Source organism: Ascidiella aspersa, chromosome 2, assembly GCF_963924565.1.
Source record: "Ascidiella aspersa chromosome 2, kaAscAspe10.2, whole genome shotgun sequence".
NCBI classification, from domain to species: domain Eukaryota; kingdom Metazoa; phylum Chordata; class Ascidiacea; order Phlebobranchia; family Ascidiidae; genus Ascidiella; species Ascidiella aspersa.
In genome coordinates this window covers 4,376,498-4,401,250 of record NC_139448.1, presented here as the reverse complement: position 1 = coordinate 4,401,250, position 24,753 = coordinate 4,376,498, and the positions used below count along the sequence as shown (strand labels likewise).

Sequence of the window (24,753 nt, the reverse complement as noted above, 5' to 3'; positions counted from 1 at the left end):
GTTTAAACACCATGATCATGAAATATAAAACTGGATCATTCTATATTCTTAACAGTAAGTTTGGTACAGATTGCCCAGGTTGTGAATCAAACTAGGTCTTGGGCTTTGTGTAATCTGTGTGCAGTTCTTACTATTATTCTTCATTCTTTGGTTATAACAATTATATTGCGTAAAATGAATGTTTATTAGGTTTAATGTGACAAACAGTTGAAAATCTAGTTTAAAACATATAATTAATGTAGCAAAGACAAATATAATAAAAAGGTTGCTATACTGTTGTTAACTTTTTTAACCATCTGGTGTGACCAACAAACCAATAATGTAATGAATAATAATAATATATAGGCTTGATCAACATATAATAGTGTGATTTTCAACAGTTAAAGAATCTGGAATTAAGTTCTTGTATGTAGTTAAAACCATACTACAAATAATTGGTGTGTTATTATTTTACTTTTTAATACACTAGGTCTCTCAAGCAAATAAAAATGCTGTCTGTAAAGCAATAAAATATGTTTAAAAATGTGTGTTCGGTAAAACAACACATAAATATTTGACAAAAAACTTCAGAACAAATTATCTAAATGTTCAGTTTATGATGGGATAATCTGTATATACAAGGAAGAGAAATGTTCTAAAGCTAGATTTTTGCTGCTAAACAATAGATGTAGAAAAGCTAGTTTTACGAGTTGCTCGTTATATTGTGTGGGTTGGCCTTTGTCTCCTACAGTCCTCTCTTGGAAGGTAATTAGTTTTCTGCGTAATAAAACTAGGATTTTCTGAATCCATCCGGAGGAGCCACGTTCCATGAAAGACACAAGAAAATTATGGTAGTTTATTCACCAGTGAAATGTGAATCTACACAGAGATTGCATTGCGGAAAATAATTAGCAAGGACACCTGCTGAGTAAAGATTTGCGTCAAGGCAAGAACGTGTTGTCAAGCACACAAAAACGAACATCAGGAGAGTAGCAGGATGAATGAAACAAGTACACCAATTGACATACACATAAATATATATATATAGATATATAGTCTTGCATATAAATATATACATACATTTTGTTTGAACCCATTGACAGCAAAATAAGTGTAACAAATGCTTCGTTATTGGCAACAGATGTCGGTTGTACACTGATAACAAAACTTCTCAGTATTACAAACACCACAAATCATAGGCGGCACTGTTTTAACGAGCAACAACTATCGCTCGGAGATTTTTATCAAGTTTTTTCTTGCAGTGGCCGAGAAAAACAACTAAGACAATATTTTGTATATGGCCGCATGCGGACGGTACAAAAGGCCATGATTGGTTTTGACAGCTCTTTTAAACATGTCAGCATCTACAGGTGGCCTGCAGTCAGCAACAGTGGGACAAAAACAATGCACTTATAATTACAGCAAGCTAAAGTGATGCCTTAATCAGGCTTCGCTGCGTTACTCTAACACATGAATATTATGGTAAAGGTAGTAAAATAACATGCAACTACCTAAGAATTAACATGTATATACATATGCTTGTTATGAGAATGTATAAAAAAGAAAAGTCTTATAAAAAACTAAGTTCATGACAGAACAACATCTAAAATAAGTAGAGAGATTGCTTCCGGGATAAAAGAGCACAAAAAACACATAAAACTAATCGTCCGATTCATCGTCTTCTTCTGCTGTGTAAAGGATTTCGGTTGATCGCCACATTCGCTGACTTGGCATCGCTGATAGGCGTTCTTCGAGTTTTTCGGTGGCGGGAGTTGAATGGCTGTTGCGGTTAGCCATCGGACTCTCGTCTACTCTTCCATACTCGGTGTTATAGTCGACTGCTGTCTCGTGAGGCATCTGGTTAAATGCAAAAAGGGGAACTTGACAAGTAACTAGAAAAATGGCAGAGATTTACAGTTAATTTTATAAGGAATCTAAACGCCACGGTTTATATATATTTAGGTCAAACAGCTTAGGTGTTTATCAAACAAAACATTTGTAAAAACGTTCTAATAGTTGGGTAAAAGTATTCAACTGAAGCTACTGATTACAAAAGTTCAGCTCTTGGGCCAACCTGTCTGTGTACAGCACACATCTCTCTTTCTCTCTCTCCAAATAATAAACAAATTTATATTTGTTATATAAATATATATACATATATATATATATATATATATTGATAACTTAGTTTAGCATTATAAAAACCTGTAAAATAGATATACCAAGAAAACATATACATAAAACTGGCCAACATGTAACTTTAAAAACAGTTTTTCACCCTTATCATGACACTAATGCCTGCACAAATTACAACAAAATAATCTATATAAACTTGTGTTGTTTTGCTTTTGGGTACTTTTAATAAAACATTGCCAATTTACAACTTACAAGAACTGCAGGTGCACGGAAAAAGTAACAAAATGGATAGTAGAGAAGGTTGATGAAAGAGGATGCGTAAATGTCAGCATATCTGGAAACCTGGTAAAATAATGTTGGTAAATATTTAACTTTAAACCATGTGGTAACATTCTTCTAACCATTCGGTTTTCACAAAATGACATGACATAGTATACTAAAATATGTTTTTAGAAGTTTATAGACTAAAGAGGTAGCATTGTACTGGTTTTGTGCTATTTTTGAAGTATCAATCAAATATTCTTGTGGATCTTTTTGGGACTCAAAACTCAAACTTTACTTAAAATAAAAAAACTCCTCAACAGTATCACTTTTTGTCAATAACTGTGCATATATCAGTTGACTAAAGAAACTAGAAAAACTTCTACAAACATAGTAATCCAGTTTTAAAGCAGTAAGTAAGAGTACATCAAGATAAATCTCAAAAGTGATTTCTGTATCAAAAAAGTGATTTTCTGTAATCAAAGTGATTTCTGTACTTTCAACCAAAATGTGTTATATTTTGTATTGTATCATTTTACCTGGCTTGCGAAGAAGGTTTGTCTGGATCCACTTCTGAACAAGCTTCCGAAAGTGCCGAAAGCCATGTCCATTTCGTGGACCACTGAGCGCACTTTGTCTTGCAAACTGTGAATGCTTGGACGCTCACTCGAAGCGCTGTCCAAGTTTCTGTAACATTTAGAAAACATCAAAAGTTAGGAGGGAATAATGTAAGCTTGACATTGTTTAATATAAAAGAGTAAAACGCCTTGCAAGCCGGCCTTTAATATGTTTATGCATATCTAATTAAAAATGAAATCATCAAATCCTAACTAATGCATTCACTAACCATTACTTAAAATAACAATTCTTTAAAATTTCTAAATAGAAAATAGTAAGAGAAAGTGAAACATGGTAAACACACTTATTTATTCTAAAAATATAAACATATTTTCCCTTCCTAAGCCTTAAAAGTTTTACACAAAAATGTTTATGGTTCAAACCAGGGCACACTAAAACAAATCCAGCTCTGACTCCCCAGCCCTGGATGAAAAACTGTAAAACGCAACTCATTTGATAAGAAACCTTCAACATTAGTGCTCAAAACTATAATTCAAGTGGTCTTACTTGTACTTGTCGCCGATTAGCGCATCAAGGTGATTCAGTTGATGATAAAGTTCTCGCTTGTCGAACCAGATCGAGAGTTCGTGTGAAATTTCCGGAACGACGAGAAAGGTTCTCCACCCCCGCCTTTTCTTGGACTTGAGGATGTCGCCGAAAATGTGATCACCTGAATCATTAATCCAAAGTTACAAGATGTCACTATTAAGCTCTGAAGAAAAAGTAGACATGATGCATAATGTAATGCATTTCTTTTTTTTTTCCAAGCCGAAACATCTTTGAATATATAAGGAATCTCACGGAGACAATAAAATGTAAAGAGAAGATTCTTGCTTTTAAATCGGATGATATTTTGTCTGCTTGTTAAAAAAATAGTTTGTAAAAAATTTTTATACCTTACATTTTTTTTTTATTCCAGTCCAAATCAAACTTTGATAAAATTTTATACTGAATGACAATTCTATAGAGCCAGGTATTTTTTTAACTCATGTTTTAGGTATACTCACGTTAATTTAGTTTATGAAAATTAAAATTATGTTATGTTGCTTCGCTTTATGTTAATAATACAATATCACCCACTTGGTTTAAAAGATGTAGACAATAATTCCAAACATGTATATTAACTGTTTCGTACTGTGGCACTCATCATGTTGGCATTGGTTGTAATTCGATTTTGCTTTAGTGCTTTGTATTAATTTATCACAATAAAAGTTGCAAATTAAAACATTATTTATTGATAAACAATTAATGAGCGTAATAAAGTAAGGCACAAAATTGTATAAGCTTATGATCACCAGTTCATGAGCCCCTCTTATGACAAATATTGGTGGGTCCTGGCTTAAAATTTTAGAAAAAGTTTATAACCTTACCAATGTAAAGAATCTCTTTTCCCTTGGCTCCCATCATGTCACACAGGACATCCGAGGATCCACCAGAATAAATCGCCCCTTTTTCCAGGGATCCCATGTATGAACCGATGTGTAGATTACCAGTGTCCTAAAATATTAAAAAAAATGGATTTTATAAAATATAAAAGGAATAAAGAATATTACTAATTAAGGTATAATGAGAGGAAAAAGGTTGTTCGTGAGCTAATTAATATGGCTATTAAGTTACACATGGGGTGAATAGATACTGTTAATCTTACGTAAAGCTGTGATAATATTAAATTCAAATTAATTCTACTCCAAATACATTTTTTTTAGTTTTTGGTTTTAGCGACGGCCCCGGCTTGAACGGAGGTCATGAGTTCAAACCTCACTGCAGGCTAGTTGTTTTTCTAGTCTGCTCTGCTTGCATCATAGATCAACAGATTCAGTGAGTCTGCAATGGCTAGAATAATTTACAGTTTTGCTCATCTCACCAGGTCAACTTGTCGTAGAACAGTTCCTTCAGCAAAGAAACCAGGTTTTTGGGCGGCTACGATCACAAAGTCAAAGTAGCTTCTCCAAGGTCTGTGCTCCGTCCCCGGCTAAACAAAAGTAACAACAAAATTAGAACCAAACTTGTCAGCATCAATTACAGGAAAAGAAAAATTGTTCTTTTAATCATGCTAGTAATACAGATTTTGGTGTCAGGGTATTACCAAAAACTCTGTAACGAATTTAGCTCATGATTTAGACCAACATAGCTAAAAATTAAGAACTCAAAAAAATACAGTACTGTTATTATTGCTACAAAAGTCCAACTTTGTTTTGTTCATTTAAAAACTTAGTTTTGCCTGAAGTATTTTCGAAATATACTATTTTTTGTTCCTCTAGGTACCAAATTGAAATTCTAAAGTGTTACATATTCCTAATTTATTAACAGTAAGTACAGAGCAATTTATTTGTCACATACAGTACTACGAAAAATAATCTCTGTTAAAATCGACACTGTTGTTGTTGTTGTATATTTAAACAGGACAAATTCAGGTCAGACATTTTAGCACAATATTGTTTCCCATTGTTACTGGACATTGTTTGTAATACAACAACAGAATCTTTGTAAATTGATACCTTTTTACTTTTTTATATTGACTGTGTCAGAAATTAATATAGTGTCTGTATCTCTGTGTTTGCCGTTTTACTACAGATAACAAAAATAAACCCAAACAATAATCGTGTGTTGATTGATCTTTGAAGGAAACACATTGTGCCGGGTTTATTCAACTTATCATGCAACAATACAGTAATGTTTTCGACCAACAGAAAAAGCGTGAAGATATATATACCTGGGTGCCCTGGTGTTTTGCAATGGTGACATCACAAAGCACATAGCAAGTTGTCATGGTGACGAACAGCAAATCAAGCAAAAATGAGCAGAAAAAACAGCAAAACAGTTGAGGTTAGTATAACTATGAATTTTACTACATCATGTGCATATAAACATTGACAGGCTTCCAAAATCTCTTTATTCTAAATCTGTCATTATTTAAATAGTAAATACTGAGCACAGGCTAATTTAATATGATTTTTGAAGCCTGTATGTTATATGGTCAACCAATGATAGTTAGCACTAGATGAACAATTATATTTATAAAAACAACTAAAAAAAAGTACCATTTAGTTGTATAGAAAAGGGTTATGGCGATTTAAGCAGCACTCAATTAGCAATGTCTGATTTCAAAACACACACATTTTAAAAGTTTTTAGCATTTGTAAAAATAACCAAACACATGTGTGTAGCAATAACTAACAACACCCGGTTATTGCTCAACATGTAACTTTGTCTAAAAATGTCCAATGCCGTGCTGCTAGTTAAGCACTATTACTATTGTTGAAATTTATTTAAAAATCCACTGCAAGTTGTGTTGCAAAAATACACTCAACCAAGGCTTGTGATTTTACCAAACGCTCACCTCTGGTCCATGCGGAAAGTCAAAAAGATAGGTCATGATTTTCTGCAAATAAAAAAAGGTAATACAATTCTATGACCTGAACAAATCTAATCAAAACTCACAGTTCTAACTAGAAATACGAGCATATATATATTGCTAATTTGGGGTATATTTTTAGAAGTGATTGGCCCCGTTCCATAGAGAAAAACTAAGTACAAATTTATGTTTACTGACCTTAAGAGGTATGTTTTATACCTGATTTTAAACACTTTGTTATAACTGTTTTCACAAATTTACTACATTACAAGCAACTATAGCATGTGTTCACTTGTGCTGTGACAGTATGTCAGGAATTCTGGATCAAATTAACATAAGAGAACTTATTTACCAAGAGACTATGATGGATTAACTTTCCATTGTTAACTTTACAAGTAAAAAAAATGATCAATAGTTAAAGTCTAAAATCAAATTATTTAATTGTTTTAAAAAAGGAGTACTGACGTTTGTGTATGTGAAGTCGCTGTTGGTGACGAGAAAAACTTTTCCGTGTTTTTGCATTCTGTCCAAGAGCAAGGGAAGCTTTGGTTCTTTCACCACATACTTGTCAAGGTTCTCGACTGTCTTGCTTTTCAAGTCGCCCTAAAAACAAAACAAAAAAACAAATATTACATTTGTGTAGTGAGTTTTCCAAATGGTCATTACATAACCTCCTAAATAAAAGTGATTTATTCATCATACCTTAAACTAATTAAACTCAAATAAGGATACAAACCTACAAATTAAAGCTACCTACTTTATTCCCAAATACAACAAATCACTTAAATACTGTTTACTGCTCATAACATCTACAACCAGTGTCTAAAGTAAATAATTTGATATTGTTTTGCACTCTCTTGGTTAGATTTCTGTTTCGAATTTTGCAATATATAACTCACAAGAATTTGGAATTGGCAGCTTTTCTGTTGCACACAGGAAATGTGAAAATGCTTTGAATTACATTGTCAAATGAAGTACACATGTTTAAAACAATTTGCCACAAATCAAACAAAGTGTTACACATGTAACTTTATGCTTTTTGTGCCAGCCACAGGAAATTGATATGCTTTAACATATATAAGAATTGTAGGAAATATTGCAGTGCTCTGACTTTATAACTTAAGAGTGATGAATCAAAACAAAAATACGTAGACAATCAATACAGGCTTTCTCCCAATCTAGTACGTAGGCAAATAGGTCATACAGTGTTGTTCCCCAATTCTAAATAGGCTAATAGTCATTACTATTATTAGAAAGCTCAACTGTATATTTAGGTAATACGCGATACAAGTACGTCTTAGGCAAATATAGCCAATCCCCCAGTGTAAATGGGTTGGTGTTTGCGCAACATTCAATTCAGCTAATTGCGATGGCTTAGTGTTTGTCAAATTGCCGATGAACAGGTTTCAGCATATTGATCTTTTTTTACACTTTGCCTGAATTGACATTTTTCAAAAAATTTTGCTGATTTTAATCTTAGGGTGAATGAAAAACTATAGGGGGGACAGATAAACAACAAATTTTTTAATATATAACAAAGCTTGTGCAAATGAATAGTGTTTTTGCTGACACTTAAAGGCCCATACAAGCCAGCTATATCAGGATATAAATGATCAACAGAACATGGCGCTGAGTATATTTGTTTATGAATAGAGGCTTAAAAAGAAATATATTTTCTGGCTTTTTAACTACAAGGTTATCAATAACTTTTCCCTTAAGCTTTAATGAATCTACCAGAGTCAATGCCATTTTTAACATACAGTATCAACCTATTTAAAATTATGCGTTAACTAGCAACCAAATACAATTTAACAAAATGCCTACATGGAAATGAACAAAGTCGATCGCTTTTCTTATGTCTGTGTGGATTGTGACATAAGTCATCATAAGGTTGTCTTTCTGGATTCCATTCTTTTTCTGAATAAACAAATCAATAATATAGATTTAGTGAACTTTGGAGACAAATTAAATAACCATGAACTACTCAACTGAGCAGAAAATCATTTCTTCAACCAAATTAAAATAAACATTTACAACTAAAAATTTCATAGTAAAATTTATAATGCATTTATGGAGAATAAAATATTTTAAGTAAACATAGCACAGTAACTAAAATACACAATTTTGTCTGAGTTGCAATTCTTAGTTAATTGTAAAAACAACAATAAAGCTAACAGTAAAACAGTTATATAATTAATTACAGCAATAATATTAACTATACAAACATAGTTAAGCAACATGGTATCAAGAATAATAAAATAAAACACTTCCATAAAAAATAAATAAATCTGAAAAGGTTTTAAAAAAAAATGCAAATTGTCCAAGAACTGTAAATGCAAAACTTAGTGAAATTACCAGGGTTTCAACTTACCTGTTCATAACCTTTTGTGTTGCAGAAGTAATTTACGACACAAGCCTGAAGGTAAATTTCTGGCAGGTTAAAAAGAGTGTTGGAAATGAAGAACCTTTGTGTGTCACTTATCGAGATAAACTTGTTTGGGTAGTCTGCTATTACTTCATGCCTACAGAAAACAGAAAACACTTATGTTGGCATCAAGTGCTTTAGGTTGTGGTATGGAATTCCTACATTTAATGTACTTCATTTTTTATGAGGCAGGTGAAGGTATGCAACCTCTAGCACACTGTATGTTGCCAAACCTGTAACTTGATAGCCACTCACAACTGGTAGGTTGACTCAGTTTCATTAAAGTCAGTTTTGCCATTAATTATTAAACATGGCATGAAAGAAACATCCACTTAACTAAATAACCAATATTTGGGGGGTTAATTAAAATAGGATAGTTCAAAGGGATTCCTTGATTACTGCAAATGCGGCAAAGCAGAGAGAAGCAATTGAGACACTGAGGGCAGCTTTACAATTATCATGATGATCAATCACTTCCTGCCAGGACTGCAGGGCATGAACTGACAACAGGGCATGTTTACAAATAAAGGGAAACTGCAAAGTGCTAGCAAGGCAAGTAAACAGCCAGCTAGTCGATTAGAACTTGCTGACAGGCTGCGTAAATAAACACTCACGTGTTGAGAAATCGAAATCCGTGCGTGCACACAAGGATATTTCCGTAGGTGTCAACCTGAAATAAAACCATGGATCTTTAATGCTTTGCCACCAAGATGTGGTGTAGTGTACAGTACAGTTTTTAGAGCTGCTATACAAGTATGTATGACATATATAAAACTATTTAATTAAGAAAAAAACACAAACAGAAAAAACTTTGTTTTGATTTTTAAAATGCATTCAAAAATCCTTTGTAGATGCATATTTTAAGATAATATCAAGTTGCCATCATGCCTTTACAAGATAACAACAAACACAGTAGCTATAATGCATAGAATAAAGGTGGTGTTAAATATGGCACAGAACTACCATATACCGTGTTGAGTGTTGCCGCGACAACAAGGCAAGCTAACTGGCCTCTCTGGGGTCGTGACCTCGAGCAAACGGGATCCTTACTGTAATGAGTATTGTCGGTTTTGGACGATAAAAAACACTTTAACCTAATTAGTACAGAGATGTCACACCACAACTGACTCGACAAGAGTGACTAAATCAAATAAAATATAATTACAATCACACTATAGTTTATAAGTTTGAAATCTTTTAATAAAAAAAGTAGCATTTTTAGAATTTATAACTAATATGAAATATGCATAGAAATTAAAACAATTATTTGGCGAGGGAATTTTTTTATATCGGAGTTAAAATATTTATACCATAGCACATATTTTCAATATATAACATTGTTACAATGTATGCAAAAGAAAATACTAATGTAATTTTATCCATACTAAATTAATATCCATACTTGATTAACCCAAGGTAAATGGCAAATAAAGTGTACACAGTGATCAAAAGTGCATTTATCTTACCTTCAACATATGGCCCAACTCCCGGTCAAAAATTAACCCACGGAGTACAAAGGATGGGTCGTAAACATAGTTTCGCAACTCTGGTGGGTAACCATACTTAATTAACCTGCAAGAATAAACAAGCTTTTGAAAGGATCAAAAGGTTGATAATGCAGATCCAGAAATTTGTATTTAATTATTTTTTCATACTCAAAAATAACTACAAAATATTGTATAACTATGCTTTGTTGAGTAAATGTGTAAAAAAGCTACAAACATACACTCATATAAATAAATCATTATACAAAGAACTTAAAGTCAAAAAATGCAGGATGAAAACATTATGATTAGAAGAAGGGTGTGACCTTTCTCTTGCAAGGTCAAAGCCAAGCTCTTCATATTGTGGCGATTTGTAGACGGCAAGAGTGTAGTCCATGTCGAATCCGAAGAACTTTATTTTCTCCATGCTAAGACTTCGATTCACAAACACTCTGGGAGAGTTAAACTGCATTTTTCTTGTGAACTTAAAAGCCTACTAGATGGTAGATACACATGGTTGATCATCTAACGCCTAAATTATGCCTATATCACGAAAATCATGCACAAAGTGACACGAAAATAGATTTCAAACTCATTTCCTGTCATTAAACTTTACCGAATGTGTTGGACAATAAAATGAAATTTGTGCAAGGGCAGAAATGCTCAAGTTATTAATAAAAAACTAAACATGCCATGTGGCCATTTCAACTTAAAAAAATCTGCAAACAAAAACAAATACCTTGTGCTTGGGCCTCTTCGATCTGCGCTAAGCACACTCTTGTCTGTGTAGCTTTCTTCACAGCAAGGGCCTTTGCTACTTACCATTTCCTATGCGCAAAGTTAGTGTAAGTTACAAACAGAAACCCAAAAGCAAATAAACAAGCATACATACCATGTTTATGGATTGCAGTGCTTACAGATGTTAGTACAGTATTTGTTTTTTAAGGAACGAACAAAAAGTACAATGCTTAAGCTGAAAAATAATTGATTTGCTTGCATATAAGAAAAACTAAAAAAGCATTTGAACTGTGTGGCCTATAGATAATTGTTTTTTAATTTTTTTAATAAAATCACTTAATATATATAAATTAGTTATACTAAAGGGAAGAGTTTAAAGTAACATCATTTGCAATAATATGCAATACTATTGACTATTGTCAAAAGATAAATTAAGTCAAATATTTTTTTAAATTTTACTTGATACTCTGTTTACAAGTAAACTAAGAACTTTCATAAACATCATTTGCCATACTGTGAGATTAACTAATAACTATTTATTGAAGATGATTGTGAAATGGAAACTTATGCCAATTTTGGTCAATGAGTTACAAAGTACAAAACAAATATAAGGCACAAACATCCGCCCACTAAAGTAAATAATTACTGGGTTTAAAGGTTAGCTTTGCAAACATTTAAGTCATCAACTATGGAATTTCAAGGCCATTGGATGCAACAATAAAACAAAGTCCACAGAGTTAAATAATAACGATTGTCGTATATTAAAGATAATCTTTATTTTAAAAATAACCAAGCCATAATTGCAAATTAAAGAGCTAAAGTGAAGAAAAAACGAAATTTTAACCTAAAACTTTTTGGCATTTAATTTGGAGGCGTTGGGAACAGCTAATTTACAACAGGAAAAAATATTTGCTTGCGCAAAGCAGTAACTCCTACGCATAATTTTAAGTAACTGTCGATTTATTTCAGTTCAAATTCTAGAGACATAGCACCACAGTTTAAATATATTAGGGGAATCACTTTTGCACTGGGACAAAGTCTGTCTTGCGTCAATAATCCACAAAATGCAGTCTGGTTGGACTGAAGTCTCAAAAGCGACCTGCTACGAAACTTCTTTGTCGAGATTGAGTGTTTACATATTTCGATCAGCTGATCACGCTAACTCGTCCGTGACCAAAGCTTCTGTGATCGAACAATTGTAAACACATTGCGTAACAACGATTAGCCAACTGTGGAAAAACTATATTTTTTTAAAAGAGGGGGCTGCGACAGGAAACAAAACTTGGATATTCTAGTTTTGATCCGTATTTTTAATTAAAATGAGGAGCTAGTTTGCGATTACACTTTCTCCTGCTTTCCTATGAGATGCCAAAAAAACTTTTAAACAAAAAGTCGGTGATTTCCGCATGTTTATAATTTTTAAGGTGAAATGCGTGCAAATATACAACAGGCACCCGGTCCGTCAATGCCAATGTTTACATTTAGGCTGGATCGAAAACTTACATGCAAAGTGCCTAGTTGGCATACAAACTAGTTTAGGTGTGCATGAAACGCCGAATGTAAATTACAATCGAAAAATAGGTGGGCAAGTAACGAAACATTTCGTTTGCTTTAAGATTTGTTTTTCTTATCAACAGCCAGTGTTGTAATGACTTAAGTCTCTGTATTTAAATGACTTGACTTGACTTAAGTCTTTGGGACAAATGACTTGACTTGGACTTAAGTCATTTTGTCAAATAACCTTAGTTTTATTAAATTTGAGTGTTTTTCATTGAAATTTATCTTAAGTTTTGCATATTAAACACTTTTATTGCTGTATATTGTGTTTGTGTTATTATTTTAGTTAAATTGTTCCTTATAATCGGACAAGTTTAACAATTTTAATAGTTTAACAGTTTACTCTGATGTCAATGACATGACTTAAAATTAGCTTTAATCCAGTGGCCAAACTGTGGTACGCGAGAGTCTTTCAGGTGGTGCGCGGCTTAATTCAGCATAAGTATAAATTTGCGAAAACTCCCAACTTTTAAAACTTTCAGATTGGGTAATTTGCCATGTTGCGTTATAGTTACCTTTAATTTGAGGTTTCGCACGTTTATGACGTAACACTTATCTTGTTCAAGATAATAAAACGCCAATTGTTAGCTGATTTAACATATGAGCAGTAAATCGTTTACAAATTAACCACCCAGGCCTCTCTGATTTGGACAAACGGCTTGAACAGTATTTGTTGTCTTTCTTTGCTTGTGATTTGCAATTAATCCATTTCCTATTTCAATAACTAAGTCTTTGTTAATTTTCTGCAATTATTTTTACGTTGCATTTCAACCGTTTACATCACATTTTTTTTTTCTAAAATAACCATTGTCTTGTTTTCTTTGACATTTTTATAGTTGTTGTAAGAATTTTTTTGAGTTTTGCTTAAACCCGAAAAATATACTGATTTGTGTTGGAAATCATGTGGTTAAAGACGCCAAGACACTAATGCAGTACTTCAAACAACAATAAGCTATTTAAATCAATGTATTTCTAACCGGGTCTTCGGTGGTACATGAACACTGTGCAAAAGCTGAAAATGGTACGCGAGAAAAAAAGTTTGGAAATCACTGCTTTAATCGAATAACATGATTTATATCTTCTCTTCTTCTTCAGGTTAGACTGAAGGTTGTATTTCAGCTAGGTGCGAAATTGACCCGGTTGGTTGTCTATTGCACCAAATAAACCCAAACAAACAAACAATGCCTTGACTTGCGCAACCGATGACTTGGACTGGGACTTGACTTGTTATTTTTGCAAAAGACTTGACTTGGACTTAAGTTATTTTTTAAATTACTTGACTGGGACTTAAGTCATTTCAAAATGATCTGTGTACAACACTGTCGACAGCATTGTAGTTAAGAGTGGTGAATAAAAGCGATGGACTAAATGTAAACAATCGTACAAGCGCATTTTTGCTGACCACATTTTACTGATTGTTAAATACATATTTACAGAAAAAATTAAGTTCACTTGTATTACTGAAGCAAGAAACATACATTCTGAATGGAAATGGGAGCCAAAAGCAATGAAGTTCGTCCAGAAATCCAGCGATTTCCATCCTGCATTGTTTGGACGCCTATTCCACTTATCACGTAAGTTAAAATTTCATTGTTTATTCCACAAAAAAAAGGTTTCAATAAATGTTTATATGTTAAATATATTAGTCTGGTGCTTCAATATGTTGTGATGCATAAAATACTTTAGATGTGCATGAAATGCTGAATGAACAGTAGTAAAGATTTTTGGGGGCTGTACACCTAAAAACTTACTTTGCAAAAACTGATATGAAATACATACATATATGTGTGTAAAACAGTGCTCTTCGACCATTTTTTTGTGGTATACCTCACTAATAACAATGTAAAACAAATAGACTAAACTGATAATTAGTTGTTAGGTAAATTGACCTTGCAAGGATCTTATATCTTGCCTATACAGAGTCATTTCACATATAGGTTGGGGGACTGTATTTTACTGACGGCATTCACATAAAAAGTTAGGATGAATCAAAATGGTATTCTGTCACTGACATGCACTGATCATGACCTAATCTGTATACCCTTTGTATACATTGTCAGTTCTACACTGACAAAATTTGGTTCTGTATACACTTGGGAATACAGTATACCCCGGTAAAGAGCACTGGTGTGTATTACTGGGTTTGTTTTTTTCCCAGTTTTTGCAATTAAAACATTTTTTCGGCAATATGTTAAGTGTTTGTGTTTGGAAATTAAGATATAACTCTTTATTCTGGACCAGTTTACCAATTTTAATAATTTATATTTATTTTAATGAAAATGACTTGAATTGCTTTGACAATGAATCGGACATATATTTTGCCACTTAACTAGCTGGAACTTCAATCATTTTAAAATGACTTGTTTATAACACTGATGCACCAAATTAACTACTATATATATGGTTTGGGTTGTGTACAGTAGAATATTTTTTATTTTTAAAGCAAACTATAGCTACAAACTGCTATTACCACAACGTTCTGTTTTAGAGGTTGGATATTGACTTAATGCACTGTGGAAATGTTGTGAGCAGTAAAAAATGATATTATTTTTTGATAATAATAAAAAAAAATTAAAATTGATATTTTAACAGATGGTGTGTTTTTTGTCACTCAGGTGGTTACTTCCTGTGATTGGCCACATGGGAATCTGCACGACAGTTGGGATAATTCGTGACTTCGCCGGCCCTTACTACGTTTCTGAGGATGACATGGGTTTCGGACGACCGACCAAGTATTGGCAACTTCACCCTGAAAAAATCCGCTTCTCAACCTGGGATCAGGCTGTGCATGAAGCCTCAGAAGAATACAAGCAAAGAATGGTAAGAAAAATGTATGTCTTGTAAAAAAAGGTGTAATGTTTGAAACTATTTGCAAAGTGCCAATGTCAGCCTTAGAGCGTATGGACATCTAACATGCCTTATCTTTTCTGTTTATTCATTGAAGGATGCTTTCAAGTAATTTTACTTCATATTTACCTTTTGATTAGCTATTTTCGTTTTCAATTTATTGAATTTTTTTTTTAATAAGTTTTTTTAATGTTTAAATTAGCTACAACCCTCTGAACAACAATCTATGCATTTAATGTTTGCTTGATGTTAAATGTACTTCCGACTTTATTTTAATCTAATTTTTTTATGCTATTTTTTATAGTAAATTGTTATTTTGATAAATCTTATACGAACAAATTCACTAAATGCAACCAAATTTTGGCTGTTTTTTGCTTTTCATAAGTTGTTATTTAATATGTTTCAACTAGTTGCAAATTCTATTTACAGCACAATCTATGCTGTGACAATTGTCACTCGCATGTTGCATATGCCCTGAACCTGATGCAATACAACGGTTCCAGCAAGTGGAACATGGTAAAGCTGTGGTTCCTTATGCTAATCTATGGAAAATATGTCAGGTAAGCAGACCACAGGTTGCTATAAATATTGCTCATGTTAATTCTGATTGCTAAGGAAGTTGAAGAGACATATTATTAGCATAAATGTTTTCCTTAATTAAAAAACAATTTCTGCAAATGCTATAATAAAGAAGGTATATATATTTAGATTAGAAGCAGAATTACACTCATTACACAATAACAAAAAATACTTACACATTTTCTAAAAAATAAATGCAAATTTTACACAAACATATAAAATTTAACACTTTTAATGCTTTTAACACTTTTAATGCTTTTAAAAAATATGTATTTGGTTGTTTTTTAGCATTGGCGCCTTTCTAAAAACGTGGCTTCCATTTCTTGTGATCTCAACAATCATCATTCTGCTGGCTGTCCTGATATGAGAAGAAATGCCAGGAACACAACAATCGATTGTGTACAGAGGCATGTTGTGTTCATGAAGCGATGCAGACCAGTGCCCAACCCTCATTGTAGAAACCAGCACTTATTGAAGTCCAGCCAGTTGGCTTTTTCCCCTATTTTTGATATTTTTTTTACATTTTTGGTTTTAATTCCTTGTTTGTGCAGTGAAATACAGCCTTGTGTATACACCTGGGACAAGCTTCAATTAAGAATCAGTATACTATAAACACCCGCCTCTTAAGTTAATTTTTATGTTGCGTGACACAAGCCTGAATCATGAAAACCATTAACGCCAAATGTATATATTCAATATAGATTGTAAGCATCTAATCCTAGATAGTTTTACGAGATTTCGTTATTCTACCTTGCAACTACATAACTGTGTGTAGGCTGTTTTGTACGATTTTATAATTACGTACTCTGGTTAGACAATCTTGCATATACTTTAGATTTCTGTTTTGACGAAATATCAAGGTTTATTTGAAAAGTGGTGTACATTTTATCTGTTTTAAAAATAAGGAAAACTTGAAAAGTGTCAGGATGTTCCAAAATTTACCTGTGAAACTAGTATGTAGTATCTTACAGCTGCGTGCCTCCATTAGTGAAGCATGATGTATATTTTGGCATGCAGAGCATTGAGAAAGTCACTAAATATTAACGGCGGCACACTTGGGACAAACTTCCTACTTTCATACCATTATACCTTGACAATCGCTTGTAATACACGGCAAGGCAGTAGTTAATGATAGTGTATTTTTATATGGATAGTGTGCATCCAGTGTCGCATACCTAACTGTAGTCAGAAAAAAAGTTTCGCGTCACCCTTGACTTGCAAATGTGCGATGTAGTCCGGAATCCAGCTTCGACGTTTTAGACTTTATTTCACTCATATACGAAACTATAGAAGGTTCATATTCAGCAATCCACCAATAGAGGTGTGAGGTGCAATATAACTCATCCACCCAAAATATTCCACCTTTATGATTTACAGTTTAACAGTTTCAAAATTTGGTGCTGCGCATTCGCACGTCGGACCCGAGCTGTATTACGTTGGTTAGCAGGAGTACACTCTCCATAGCGGTAATTTAAATTGACGAAAATTGACTATCGGATTTCTAGCAAAAACTAATGTTGTATAAACTTTGTATTTTCAAGTCGTTTATTTGAACGTTTTGAAAACACCTTAATAAAACACTGCCATATATAAAGATAAGGCGTTTATTGTGCCATCCATATTAAGAATTCAAAAATCGCGGAAACACGTCGTAATAAAAGGTGTACAGCAAAATTCACTTTTTACAGATAAAACTCACACTTACAGCGATCTATTTGTGATTCAACGAAATAATATAATCCGTCAAATAACACAGCCTCGAAAAATGCACCAAATTACCCTGCATAAATAAGTAATCATTGTTTCTACGTGAATCGTCGATTTATTAACATGACGTCACACATAGCATATTTTTACATGGTGACGTCAACTTATTAGCAATTTGACCAAGATGAATGCTTGAAATATCGCAAAAGTTGTGAAGCAGCGCAGGCCAAGTTATAGCTAATGTAAACCAAGATAGCCGTAACTACACTGTAGGTGTCATATTTTAATAGCATTTAAAAAGGAGATGTTACTGCTTTCCGGTTTGGCAAAACAAAATTGAACAAGGAAATGGGTAAAGGTAATACAGGGTTGTGACACAATTTAACATAGGTTTTTAAAAACCTAAACAGGTTGAAATACCTAAAATTGGATCGCTGGACGATTAAAGAAACATAGGCTTCCGGCAACCCTGTAATATAGGCTTTGCAGCTGGCAACGTACGTTTTCGTTCATTTTTAAAGAGCAATTAAAACGCACTGTTTTAATTATAGTTTCTACTTTACGATCGCGCGTTACAGTATACAAAACCCACCAAAAAAACAAATAATATAAAGCCCAGAGGTGTAATGATTGAACAAAGAAAAATTGAAAAAACATAGTATCTATGTACCACACTTTATCGAACGTCCCCGAGATTGATCAAACAGCAATTAAAAACAAATAGAATTGCGACTGAAATTTAAAAGCCAGCAAAAAAAAAATGTTTGGGGTTACATCTGGAGCCGAAAACAGCATTAATTGTTTCCATTTAGGAAATAAAATCAATAATAACAACGGCTAGCAAGCTTATGTTTTGCTAACTTATCAACAAAGTGTGTTTTCATAGGGGCTGATTAATCGCTCACCAATCACCACGATTTGGTGTCTGGGATGATAAAAGAAATGCGATTTGAAAAAGCTCGAAGTAAAAAATACGTAACTTCAAGAAGTGACAAAAACTGACATCTTGTTGCAAATGAAATGCGCAACATATGCTTGTGGTTCCAACCAAAATAAGGTACAGAGAAGAAAAAGGCGGTTAAAAGCTGTGAGGTGACAAACTGAACAAAAAAGCAAGACAAATAATTCTCCTAAAACGAGCACGAAAAAGAAGGAAAGTGCACTACATCTTAGAAAGCCAAATACGTCCAGTCGGCTACCTTTACAATTTATTGCATGCATTGTAAACAAAACAAAAGTGTTTTAAAGATGTCATTTTTATCGATAACGACACGAGGTGGCAGTTTCGGTCCCACGACTGATACGATGATAGAAAATTTGTCACAAAATTTAAAGTTTTTAATGGAACTTGACGACAAAGTGCTTCATAGCGTTAAACCTAATTAATATGGCCTTTGCACTATATAACACTTTTGCCTATTTTGAACATAGTAATGAATAATGATATCATTGGTACCAAAAGGGTCGCACTTTTTGCCGAAAACGTCATATATCGTTATCAGACCTCCCTATTCAATGGTAAAGGGCCTTTAATCTTAACAGGGTCTAAAAACGACTAAAACGCAGTGAAATTTTGAACTACTCCGGTGTTTACTCGTCTTTGTCTTCGTCTGTTGCGTCACAAACGGTGTTGACAATCTCCTGGAATAGGTCGGGTCTATCTGCGTACACGTGGTGTCCGGCTCCCTTCACCGACTGCAAAGTTAAAGTAGCGATTAAAACTATGGAGTACAATGATTGGAGGTTGTAGTAAGAATATCAAAGCCCATGCAGAAGTAGACCACATTTTAAGAACGTGACGACATGTGGGGGTTTTGATGACGGAATTTTGCCTGCAGATAAAGTTAAGCTATCATTCTAGCATCATGATATGGATCAAACTGCACGCGGCCATAGCCCCTTTCCAAAACTGTTTTCATTTTTTTTAAACAAGACTATTAGCAATTTTTTCGACGCTTCGCGAAAATACTATTTGTCTGCTGGTGACGATTAGTGCGTTTGACAGAATCTCCCATTGATTAAACCAGTGGTTCTCAAACTGGGGTCCGCGGTCCTTTTGGGGTCCGCGAGACAATTGTCTGGGACCTCGAAGCACCTAACAAAAAATCAAAACGACGCTCCTGAAGAAGAAAACCTCTTGTGCAAAAAAAAATCAGGAAATATTTTTCCAAAGCAAGCTGATTAGTTGTTCATTCACGTTATTGTACACTTTGAGTTGAATTGTCCATTGTGACGTCATAGTATTGTATTGTGCTAATGAGAGTTACGTTTTTGCAGCTTGCTACGCTGCCACTGTGGGCTGTACGGTCACGGTTTTAAAACTGTTCGTGATTACTTCACACACAAAAAGTGATTTGTTAGAGGTTAACATAGCCGAGCTGATAGCAAAGAAGCAAGTGCACCCGACCCTTTTATACCATTAAAAACAAATGTTATTTTGTGTATATGTTTGAGGGACCGTGAGCGATTTAAAAAGTTGCTGAGGGACCGTTGCGCAATTTTTCTAAAAAAGTTTGAGAACCACTGCCTTAAAAGGTCATACATGTCAAATGACTCTCATCGAAATACAACCAAAAGTAATTCGCTTTTATGGTTCCCTTTGGTAAAAAGGTTCCCGACCCCTGCTCTAGCGCATGTGACAACAGTAGCACACTAAAGATAACACAGGAAAAGGCATACTGCTCGTGAAGAAAATTAAAAATTAAATTCTAGAAAACTGCACAACAGGAATTTTAGTAACAAACAGCTAGAACCTAGAAGTGGGGTTTACTCAGATTAATTTAAATCTAAACACAGTACATAAAGCCGTCACGTATTCTCTCGTCGCCAGGTGACATTAGTTTATAAAGAGGGACATATCAATGTTTTTTTGAATCATTAAAAATTTGTGCATGTACATTTTTTTACGTTTAGAAACCTTTGCTCTGAATAATTTGTTTCGTTAATTTATGAAATTTTGGACTTGTTTTCACGCTTTAGCGACAAACGACCAAAAATCACATTTTTTTTATTTCTCATTGCCTTTGGTGATCATTTATTTATTTACAAGGGTGTAACCATAAATTACCAATAGTTTTCCCCCTATAACAATCTAACTTTTGATTTGCTCTTTTGCAGTCCAAATACCAAACTAATACTGTAAAATCGTTTCTACTAAATATACATTAAGCGCCCTCCAATTATGTTTCTGGCTAAGTTCTGTCAACAACCATATAATAAAAAAAACTATAACAGGACCACTTACATAAACTTCTACGTGGTTGTTAGGGAGAATATTTTGTGTTTGGTGTCCAGACGAGATATCCATCCATGACCGTGCTCCGTAAACGAAGGTCACAGGAACACGACTTTCAAGGTCACCTTTAAACAAATTTTACCTGGTCAGTTGAAATTCAGGTTTTTAACAATTTAAAAGTAGTTTCGTACTTTGATGATAATTACGGTAAGATCTCAAACACAAAATTTAATTAATCTAAGTAAAAAAAACTGTTGTAAAAAAAATAGATGAAGCTAATATCTGAAAATTAAAATCCACTGGAAATTTATCAATCAAAAGGCATGTACAATTATTATCTTAATAAAATTAGTTTGATTTTAAATGTATTAGAAAAAGTAGTACAGACATAAATTAATTTGTGCTGAATTTAATTTTTTTGTAGATCTTTAAAATTAAAGAATACAGACTTTAATGTTTCAACTAAGACCCAACTTTACATGGTTAAGAACATTTTTGTCTCACCAATTCTATTAAGCATTGGCCTGTAAGCATATCCTAGGTTCTCATTCATCTGTTTGAAAGCACATTCACCGCTGTAATAAACAAAACAGTGACAAGTTCTGTTAAATATCACTGGCAAAAGCACTGTTTTTACAACTCAATTAAAAAAATATACATTATTTTGTTTTCTTTTTGGGCTTGAATTGGCCAAACGATGTTATTTATGCAAACAAGTAAAGCTAAAAATTTATTTTCTTACCTTGGACTTGCAGCATTACAGTGATAAATATATTCAAAAACTGTGTTTTCATCTTTGGCCGTAACCTCAGGGTAGCGCAATTTGAAATCTGCCCGGAATCGCTTTATTAGTCCAGGACCTACAAAGTATATGATTGAATTGCTAAGTAAAACAAAATCCCTAGATTGAATGACCATAATTTACAACGGTAAACCACACAGAAAAATATTGATTGTTTTACATAAAACTATTAGAAACATGACCTAAGATGTCGGGAAATTTTTAGTTAAATCAATTTACATTCCAAAAAGCAGAGATGGGTTCAAAATAAGGCTTATTTTGACGGATCTTACCCCATGGCCCAGCAGCCCTTACAGCAGAAAGTGGATTGAATGGTCGGAGAACGCGAACCAAACCACGGATCCAAAGTGGAATTCGGCGTGCGCTCTCAGGATCTGGATTTTGTTCTGGAAATCCCCAAGGATCAGCAAGAATTAAACTTCTGACCCTAAAAAACATTATTGCTTTGTGAAAAATTTTAAGTAAAAATTTAAAAAAATTGGGTTTTACCATATTAGTAATATTAATGAAAGAGTCATATTACTAGAATAGAAAAACAAGTAGAAAAGTTCTAATGAGAGCAAAATCATTTTGGAAGCGGAAAAACACTATTAATTGCCAATTATATAGATTGAAGCTGTCTCTCAGATCCCAGTGAAGTACAATTGTTTTAAAATGAATCAAGGTGTGTTGTCAACGTCAACCTTTCCTAGATATAGACTAAAGTCTAACTTAGAGAGGCCTTGGCTAGTTTAAATAAAATTTAACTGACCATTTTGTTAAATATTTATTTAAGCATTTTATGTTTTCAGAACTGTTGATGAATAATACACCTCTGATTTTTCGATTGTTGATGCTGCCAAGGTATGCAAGTCACCTTTAGGCTAAATAAATTGCCTTAAAATGCAAATTTAGATGTATAAACAAGATTCGCAATATGGTAAAAAAATTGCATTTACTTGGCTAAAATAGCCAAAAAATTGAAGGAATTGACTTGAGCCTAGTTGTAGAAAACCGGATGATTTACATTAGCGGGCCATAGGTTGCAGACTCCTGTTATAGACGGTAAGCAAACGAGAATGTCCAAGAAATCTTACCGATCAGGATATTTAAGGGCATAACAGCTGACGAGGTATCCACCAAAACTATGTCCAAGTAGAATCATTTTATCAATCTTAACAGATTCCCGCCATTCTTCTATCGACTCAACAAACGTTTCCTCCGCCACTTTTGGGTCAGTGTCGAACTCTGGCCGACTGCTCCGTCCAAAACCAAGCAGGTCGAAAGCGTACAAAGGTCTCCTTTTACTTAGACCATCATAGTTTAAAGCCTGAAGAAAATAATTGGTTATATTGTCTTTATCAGAATTATATGCAATAAAAATGCATTTTAGACTTTGTAGTGAACAAACATAGCCAGAATATAAATTCTACTTTTTGTTTGCATTTGTGGCAACACTATATTATTGTACTATTTAACTTAGTGTACATGCGTTTAAAATTTTTTATAATAGTTTCCGCTTATTATAATTTAAACTAGTACCCATGCTTGGCATATCCATATGGTTAATAAATTCTTATTCTAAATACAAATAGTCATAGACATTTTTTTTATATTATTCACTGTATATTCTAATTAATTATATTTATTAACCAGCATAAAGTACATAGGCACACTATGCACGGATCTCTTATGTAGCTTATAATGAATGTTGAATCCGGAAAGGTTGAGTATATCAACATAATCTTAAAAAAGACCTTTTGATATGCATTTGTATCATTATCAGTTAATGACACTATTTAGCTTTAACATTTTATTTTTTATATTTAAGTATAAAATTAAAAGTTATAAACTTATATAAAGCAACACAATTTACCCAAAGTCCAACTCCGCCAGCAAAGCCATGAACCATGACCAGTGGGGTCCGAGTAGAAACTCCTTTATTCGCAATAAGTGTCCATAACTTTTGGCCACTAGTTAGCGCCACAAACATCTTTTGCAGCGAACACTTCACAACTGGTGAAATTTTAAAACAAACATTTTTAGGAATGACATTTTATATCTTCAAGTGGTTTGTTTAGTTGAAATGATATTGCTTTACGCAAAAATAAATAAAATGAAAAATATTTCTTTATACAAAACATATAATAATTGTTGTTCAAAGGTTTTAGGCTTAAAATTAAATATTAGTGGAACATCAAATAACACTTACATTCAAGCATTTTAGACTCTGCATTGATGAGATGGTTTTCCGATGTTGGTTTCCAGTGACACCAACTTCTTAACCAACCTTCATTTGTGCTACAACTATAAAAAAGTAATGATAAAAAGTGATGTATACAAAAATATGTTTTATTATTATATATTTAAAAAATACCTTTCCAATTCTCCGGCGTAGACACCTCCATCAGGGTTTTCTGGACTTTGAGTTTCCATAAATCTGGTACTTGTGTTTAAAACAATAATTTGAAGGTTTATAAAACTAATAGTCTGATGGTTTATTTGGCACGCGCCGCACGCCTACTGCCTACACAACCTTTAAAAATAAAATGCTTGCTTTGATTTAAACATACCGTAAGCTGATAAATAATAATAAACGAATGGTGTGCTTGCCAAATAATTAGTTTGACCTTAAGCACCTGGCACCCTTGAAGATTTGTAAAAACTTCAGTTTGGCGAAAAGCTATTAGCTACCTAAACTGGCAACATAATGAAGAAAAAACATGAAAATAACTCAAATATGTGCTTAGTCATCATTGTATGGCAGGATTGTTACCTAACGTTCATTATGTAACGACAAACTTCTTTCCCGGCTGACGAAATGTCCAGACATTTTCGCCCTTCTTTTGTTTTTTTTATAAATAATCACAAGCATACACACATTTTACAAAGTTTATTTAACATGTTCAACGCGAATGTTAGGTCGCAAATTAAAATAAATCAAACCAATGTATATTCTGAACAAGATGACTATACTGCATGTAAGTAAAAGTTGTTTCAAGGTTAAAAAAAAAAAAATTAACGTACGACATATGCTGTCCATTTATTTGT

The 24,753-nt window shown here is 33.3% G+C and overlaps 3 protein-coding genes across 3 annotated transcripts; 1 reads left to right on the top strand and 2 right to left on the bottom strand.

The window, feature by feature from the left end:
* Positions 1-829: 829 nt before the first annotated feature.
* On the bottom strand, positions 830-12,103 carry LOC146163230 (cytosolic purine 5'-nucleotidase-like). The gene is made up of 15 exons (XM_083383207.1): positions 11,151-12,103; positions 10,998-11,086; positions 10,585-10,710; positions 10,241-10,346; positions 9,389-9,444; positions 8,721-8,871; positions 8,174-8,266; positions 6,815-6,952; positions 6,335-6,376; positions 4,859-4,966; positions 4,365-4,491; positions 3,502-3,664; positions 2,916-3,063; positions 2,368-2,457; positions 830-1,836 (listed from the first exon to the last, which is right to left on the bottom strand). The coding sequence occupies exons 1-15, from the start codon at positions 11,151-11,153 to the stop codon at positions 1,639-1,641; spliced, it is 1,638 nt and encodes a 545-aa protein (XP_083239333.1). The 5' UTR covers positions 11,154-12,103; the 3' UTR covers positions 830-1,638.
* Positions 12,104-13,988: 1,885 nt separating this feature from the next.
* Positions 13,989-17,303, top strand: LOC146163229 (transmembrane protein 222-like). The gene is made up of 4 exons (XM_083382012.1): positions 13,989-14,127; positions 15,169-15,373; positions 15,830-15,960; positions 16,268-17,303. The coding sequence occupies exons 1-4, from the start codon at positions 14,039-14,041 to the stop codon at positions 16,344-16,346; spliced, it is 504 nt and encodes a 167-aa protein (XP_083238138.1). The 5' UTR covers positions 13,989-14,038; the 3' UTR covers positions 16,347-17,303.
* A 1,764-nt stretch (positions 17,304-19,067) lies between these two features.
* On the bottom strand, positions 19,068-24,340 carry LOC146163228 ((Lyso)-N-acylphosphatidylethanolamine lipase-like). The gene is made up of 9 exons (XM_083381709.1): positions 24,080-24,340; positions 23,915-24,009; positions 23,579-23,718; positions 22,800-23,032; positions 21,996-22,150; positions 21,664-21,781; positions 21,426-21,496; positions 20,931-21,046; positions 19,068-19,381 (listed from the first exon to the last, which is right to left on the bottom strand). The coding sequence occupies exons 1-9, from the start codon at positions 24,136-24,138 to the stop codon at positions 19,277-19,279; spliced, it is 1,092 nt and encodes a 363-aa protein (XP_083237835.1). The 5' UTR covers positions 24,139-24,340; the 3' UTR covers positions 19,068-19,276.
* Positions 24,341-24,753: the final 413 nt, after the last annotated feature.